This window comes from Hoplias malabaricus, chromosome Y, assembly GCF_029633855.1.
Source record: "Hoplias malabaricus isolate fHopMal1 chromosome Y, fHopMal1.hap1, whole genome shotgun sequence".
NCBI classification, from domain to species: domain Eukaryota; kingdom Metazoa; phylum Chordata; class Actinopteri; order Characiformes; family Erythrinidae; genus Hoplias; species Hoplias malabaricus.
In genome coordinates this window covers 8421652-8428996 of record NC_089820.1, presented here as the reverse complement: position 1 = coordinate 8428996, position 7345 = coordinate 8421652, and the positions used below count along the sequence as shown (strand labels likewise).

The window sequence follows — 7345 nt, the reverse complement described above, 5'->3', positions numbered from 1 at the left end:
CAGCACTTTAATCAATATTTATATATAACAGTGACAGAAATTACACATTTATTACAATAACAAATTATTAGTGGTAGCACAGATAAACTACAAGTAGCATCGCTGCCACACCTCAAGCATCCCAGGGTTCCATGTTCAGTAATCCACCTTGGGCCAATGTCTGTGAGGAGTATGGTGTGTTCTCCTTCTGTCTTCATGGGTTTAGCCTCCTCTTACAAATCAAAGATTGAAATGGCTCATATGGTTAACGCAGTACAATTAACTGCTGTAGAAACAAGGCATTCTGTTGATTCCAACAGTTTTCTGATTAATAAATCAGTCATGTAAACAGCATACTTACATTCCTTAGAACAGGACAATGGGCTTGGGACTGGAAGGTTGCCAGTTCAATCCTCACAACAGGTTGGGAATTGAGGGAGGTGGGAGTGAAGGATAAATGCTGTCTCCTTCCTAATGTTCACAGCTGAACTATCCTTGAGCAAGACACCCAACCCCCCAGTGCTCCCTGTGCTCTGGGGATGGCTGCCTTCCGCCCCAGGTATGTGTGTCTGTGTGCTCACTGCCCCTAGTGTTCATTGCCATGGATGGGTTAAATGCAGAGGAAAAACTTTTTGTTTTGTGCATTGTACAATGATTAAAACAGCACGCTTATCACATTTTATCATGTGCAATTCCATAAGAGAACTGGGTTTTATTTCAGTGAAGGGGATTTAACTGGGAAATGGTGGAAAGTTATCAGGTTATTAAATGCGTGTAAGCATGCATCCTCTGAAAAGATGATGATAATTGGGTATGAAATGAAAAGATTATGCCCATTGCACAGCAACAGCACCATTATTTTAAACCAGTTCTACTTATTACTCATACAGTTATTCTTTTGTACCCTGCTTCTAGCGCTGCTTATACAGATTGCACGCTATTTATACAGTAACCCAACACTCACTGGTTAAGGAAAACTGTAACATAATATATGGTGTAATTTTGTATCACTACCCACTCTGCCACTTATGTAAAACTGTTGGTATTGTATTGCAGTATCCACTTCAAAGACTGTTATATACTGTATTGATATCTATTTTGCTGTACATGTAAATCTGTATATATATATATGTTTGGCTGTGTGTAAAGGCTGTCAGTTACATTTTATTATACTTATGTATAATGACAGTAAAGACTTATGACAATAGTGAGAAATAAGATCATTAACAATCCCCATGAGTTATGAGTGAATAAATTGTTAAATTACAGATTTCACTTCACTGAAAACATCCTGACAGTACAAAAGAATGGATCCAATAAACCTGGTATTTATAAAGCGGAAATAGGAATTATATGAGATAAATGGGTTCAAAAATAATATTAGTGAAGTGTCTAGTTCCATTAAAATCACTTCATCTGAGTAAAGAAGATGATGATGCCAGTTGTGAAATGGTGGACCTTCTGGTTGAATCAGACATTTGGCTTAGAATATATTTCCCACTGTGGATCTTTGACACAATGTTCTTTAATAACGTCTTCTCAGTGAGGATGACATTGTTAATGTGAACTGCTTTGTTAAAGTCAAGAAAATTTTTCACTTCGAGTCCTTCAGCAAAGTGACATGATGTTCATCTGATCCAGTGATGTCACTTCCTCTTAGCCAGAGCAATGACAATACATAAATTATTACTGGCCTCCTTCTAGAATAAGACATTTGTCTCAAAATTAGGATTTGGTATTTCCCATGAGAGGTCCATCAACAGTGTGGCCCGCTCTTCCCCTGACCCCCCTGACCATTGCTCCTATGACTTTTTCTGAGAAAGGATGATGACGATGCCAATGGTAAGTGAGACCATTATAAGTACCCCAAAAGCCATGAAGAATGCTCTGCAGAGAGGCATGCGTAGGAGTCTGCTGCAGATCGAACCCCTGCTGCTTCTCTGGGTGGTATCCTCAGTATCAGCAGGGACCCCGAGGTCCAAGCTCTGGCGGGAGTCACTGGATAATGTTGGCACTGTGCTGGGGACACGCTTTACCTGTAGCTTCCCTCGTTCGCGACTGAAGCGGATGCTGTATACCCTCTGCATGGCCTCAGGCAGGTAGGAAATCACTTTGGGGTCAGTGGCCAGTTTTGGCAACCCCAGCGAGGGCAAGGGGGTGAACGCCCGGCACAAAGGGCACTGCAGTGAGTCTGGCTGTTGGGATTTAACATTCATCCGGGCCAGGCACTCCAGGCAGAATGTGTGTTTGCATTCCAGCATTTTTGGAGTGTTGAAAACATTGTTGAACTGGCTGAAGCACACTGCACATTCCAGGTCTGGAAAACTATCTCCCACTGGGGATTCTGGAGCATATGGGTCTTTGAGGCTAAGATCCATGGGCAGTCCTTCTGGGCAATGACAGCGTCACAGGTTCAATAGATGTTATCTGTTATGGAATGGACACCAGTCCTAGTCTAAAAAAAACAGTACAAATATATTAGTGGCATTTAAAACAATCACATTAAAGTCAAAGCAGCCATTTTCTCCAATGATTCTTCATGTTATAGTATATTTATTACACTGACACCTAGTGGTCTGGCTGTGTATTTTGTAATGTAAGAATGAGAATGGGCTTGTAACTGGAAGGTTGCCGGTTCAATCCCCAAAGCTGGCAGGTTATGACTGAATTGCCTAACTGCCAACTGCTCCCTGAGCGCCATGGCTAGGGCTGCCCACTACTCCAGGCATGTGCCCCCTAGTATTCACTAGTGTGTGTGTGTGTAAATGTGTGTTTCACTGCACGGACCGGGTTAAATGCAAAGAACAAATTCCTGTGTGTGCAAGGACAGTGGCCAATAAAGTGATTCTAGGGTGACTGGCAACACACCACAAAAAGGGAAAGGGAGTAAATTTTATCACATTCTACCACACTGTTCTAAGAACTTATAACTTTGTGTATAATGAGCGCAAGCCCTAACATTTTATTAGACGTAACTTGGTATACAGTATGTAGATGTACAGAAAGCTTATGTTGCCATCTCATTACTGGTTACTGGTGGTATTGCTAGAGGAGATGAACGGAAAAATACAGTACATCTGTTATAGAACAGTTTGAAGTTAGTTTCCTATTAAACTGTACACTTTTAATTCCAAATCTGCTGGAATGTGGCTGGAACTGGCTGCAAATACTATTTTACAGTTTAAAGAAAATTTCAAATATAGCGCAGTTTTTTATAGCAATAAACAAACTGTACATCATGGTCATATGAACATATATTTTAGTTAGGAGCAGAGTGCGTATGCAGTGTATGCTGTCACATGCAAATGACATACTGCTACGTGCATGTGTGCCATGCTTAGTCGACAGTAGTTTGTAATGTGTATGCATCTCATAAATATGGAAAGGCAAAGGTTGCACGTTGTCAGCTTTTGTCACTGTCCCTTATTCACATGTAGATATATTGTGTACACACACATTGTTAATGTTTGGACATGTCTGGTGTGCAGACATTTAATTTAAGATGATTTTGGCCTTATTTGCATGCCATGGCACTGCTATGTGCTTAACTTGAGCAGGGAATCAAATCATTTCTCACTTTATACTGATCTGCAATAACCAATACAAGGATGTGAGACATAGTAAATAAGAGTTACTTATGGTTTAATACAAATTACAATACCGAAATGTCACCATGTTATTAGCCACTTGTTAAAAATCTGTAAAGAATAATGCAATTAAAAATGCTGCTTGTTATTTCATGTTAGTAACACCCCTGTTAACAAGGAAACGGCGGACTATGGTTGGTCCACTGAGGGCAAAGCTGGCAGTCCTCTGACATTTTACACAGAGTTTTCTATGTGGAGCACTGGTGATTAAATAGAATTTTTTGATAAAAAGCCAAATTTTAGCACTTCTCCATTTACAGTCCAATTTACTATTTTTACCATCATTAAGTTCTTTTGTCGTTCTTTATAAATAAGATTAGTAAATAATTTTAATCCAGCACAGTATTAACATTTTCATCCTAATCATTTTATATAAGGCTTATACTCATTATTATATCTCTCATAGTTGTTGGTAATATTTGTATTAGTTTGTTTTCCAGAATAAAAGTCTCTGTGAATTTAAAATCTGTTTGAGGAGATTATAAATGAGTTATATCCTGTAAAGGACAGTAATCTGAGTGGTCCGATGGTGGACCAGCAGTGGTCTACAGTCAGTGGTGGGTCAACCTTTTTACGCCAATGGACCTAATATATGCTCGCTGTCTGGGACTTTACAGAGAAACAGGTAAAGATAACAGATAATCACCTGATGCATAATGTGTAGTTTTTTTTGGAAAATTGATTGTTAAATTGATTTATTGCTCCTTAAGTTAAAATGTAGGTCATTTATTTACCTTGCTTTGCCCAAATACATTCAAACAGCTGAGACATTTTGGATGTTGATTTACTCTGGAGCTATGGGGATAATCTAGTCAAAACGTCGTTACATCAAACCACACCTAGTATCTCAATAATCTCTTATATAGATTTCATAATGTAGTTTCTGACACCGTAGGATATAGTGTTATTTATAAACAGCAATTAGCTTTAAAGTAAAATGAGTGGTGGTTTTTATTTCCATAAAAGTTCCCTAACTGGATTAGAACTGTGAAAATACAAATTTGCTATTTTCAGCACTTAGTCTAAATGTAGTGTTTGTCTCAATATTTCTTTATTAGGTCTTCAAGGCTAACAAGTGGAGATTTATTCTATCCTATTGATTAGCATTGTGCCAAGTGTATTGTTTATTCGTCTTTAGTTGTTCGTCAATCTTGCGCCCAATGATTCCAGGTAGGCTCTGGACCCACCGTGACCCTGACCTGGATAAGAGGTTACAAATAATGAATGGATGGATGTATAGTTGTTCATCAACCTTAAATAGACTTAATAACAGGCTTTTTGACACTACATTTATGTTCACTTTGATTTCTACTCCTTGTTATTTACGTTAGCCTCATAACTCCAGTGCAAAGGTAAAGTTTGGGGACCAAACACGCTTTGAGTAAAGAGAAATTTGAGTAGAATTTTCCATCACAATATTCCTTTAACACTGCAACTGTGTGAGATTATAGAGCTGTTATTGTTGTATTGAAACAGATTCCTGTGATAGGTTCTTGTTGTGAACAACACATTTGCGTTGTAAATACAAAGGATGACTCATTGATACGTTAGTATAAGTTCATGCAAAGTGGCAGAAAAGGTCTCATCCCTCTGACATCTTGACTAGCATGGATGGACGGGGCCAATATTAATAATAATAATAATAATAATATAAAATAGTTGGATTAAATTAGCTATCTAAGACGTCAAGGACACAGGTACAGACTGCACATTTAATAGAAAAGAAAACATACACAACAAGCAGCTGTGTCATTTTTAAAACTACTTTTAACAATTTTAATTTGCTAAAACTCAAGTGTTGACCTGTAACAGCTGGTGCCTACAAATATCAGCAGAAGTGTTTTGTCGATCTCTTTATCTGTTTTTCACAGTGTCACATGTAGACATGATGGTCAGAAATGACAGAACACACGTTGTCTTAGTGATGTTCACACATGGTAAATATCTCCTGGACTCATAGAGGGCCCTGTATTTAATTAGCATTAAATTCTCACTTAAAGATGAGATGTGTGAATGAGAAAGCACCCACTGGGGACACACATTCTCATTTGTTTGCCTAATCTTTGAAGAAAAGCATGAAATAAAATGAGACAATCTGGAGGGGCTGCATGTGAGCTTAAAGCCATTATGCTCAAAGCCAAGTGTCTTCAAGAGGGTTATAACCCCTCCCATACCAGGAGGTGGCGTAGTGGAACTGTGCTCTCTAGAGTGAAGGAGCACTGTCCAATACCTTCTGTTTGTAATCCAGAATTAATCATGCTGTATTTGATGCCTGAATGCCATTTAATGCTTACAGAAATGTACCACAGTATTAACAAATTCTTGATTAATACCCTTCATTTCAGGAGATATTTTAGACAAGCAGGTGCCCTCAAACATTTGGCCACACAGTGTAACAGTTAAAGATGCAGATATCTCATATCTTGCATGTATATACCTAGAAATGCTGATGCATACATTCTTATACAATGTAGAAGTTGAGACTATGCCAAGATTAACATTACATAGAAATATACTGTATTATTTTTTCAACTATTTAACAATTATTTAGTTATTTACTTTTGTTTCACTATATATAATTTCTGTTTAATGTGTATGTAACACATTAGCCCAGCATACAGTTAATAGCATCAAACAGTGATTTAAAATTGCAGACAAAATATAAATACTAAAAGCCATTTATTATTATTTTTTAATCATTGATATGATAACTCTAATAATTCCAATATCCTGGCCTGTAAAAAGACTCATACAGAAACACTATAATGAATCTATTACATTTACGGACTTCTTTCCTAAAACTGAAGAAGGTTGGTATATTACCACTGCTACAAACATTGCAGAGTGAGCTTCGACTCACTTTGCTACCCCAATAAAAGAGGTTTTTGGATCTTTCATATTTACATTTGCCTACATCTGTAATATAATTAAAATGATATCAGTGTATGAAATGCCATATATGTAAATATAAGCAAAATAAAGACATAGATCATGCTTCAGCAGATAAGTTACCTTTGGAATAAGAACATATTTCAAAATTTCAACAACCTATCACCTACAAGTCCTTAGACAGTGTTGATTTATATAAACTATATTAGAAAATAACACATCATCCTGTCAATTCTCATCCAAAAACTTTAGTACTCACCAGCCTCTCCTGTTTTCACTGCCAGAGGAAACGCTCCATCAAATACACCTACAGCTCCAGCTCTGTGGACGTGTGTGACTGGGGGAACTAAGGTAATTATCTCTTTGAAACTTTCTGGACTGTCTCATTCCCTTGATGTCTTTAAATAAACTATGTTTTTTTTGTTGTTGCCCTATCTCTCTTTTTCCCCTCTCTCTTTCTCCTCTACTTCATGAAGTCTAGTTGGATTTGCATACTGGAATAACATGCACCAGGAAACACACAACGAGTAGTCAAATGTATGTGTGTATGTGTGTGTGTGTGTGTGTGTGTGTGGGCTCCACACATCCCCCTGAGAGTTTGAATAAAAAACATTACATATCTATCCAGAGATGTGTATCCAGCTTCCAGTAAAAGGTCTTTATGAAAAATAATGATTGCCGTCAACTTGAGTACTTGGATACAAAAGTATGATGCTTCAAACACTTTAAGTCCTGAGCGAGTGTACTGTGATCAGTGAAAAATCTAAGAACATTGAGAATCTGAAATGTGCACTACCCTATTCTATCACTGGCCTAAAACTGAAAATGAA

The 7345-nt window shown here is 37.6% G+C and overlaps 1 protein-coding gene across 1 annotated transcript; it reads right to left on the bottom strand.

The window, feature by feature from the left end:
* Positions 1-6917, bottom strand: LOC136679469 (RING finger protein 225). The gene is made up of 2 exons (XM_066657999.1): positions 6775-6917; positions 1-2434 (listed from the first exon to the last, which is right to left on the bottom strand). Exon 2 carries the CDS (start codon positions 2355-2357, stop codon positions 1782-1784), a length of 576 nt encoding a protein of 191 aa, XP_066514096.1. The 5' UTR covers positions 2358-2434; positions 6775-6917; the 3' UTR covers positions 1-1781.
* Between the last annotated feature and the right edge of the window lie 428 nt (positions 6918-7345).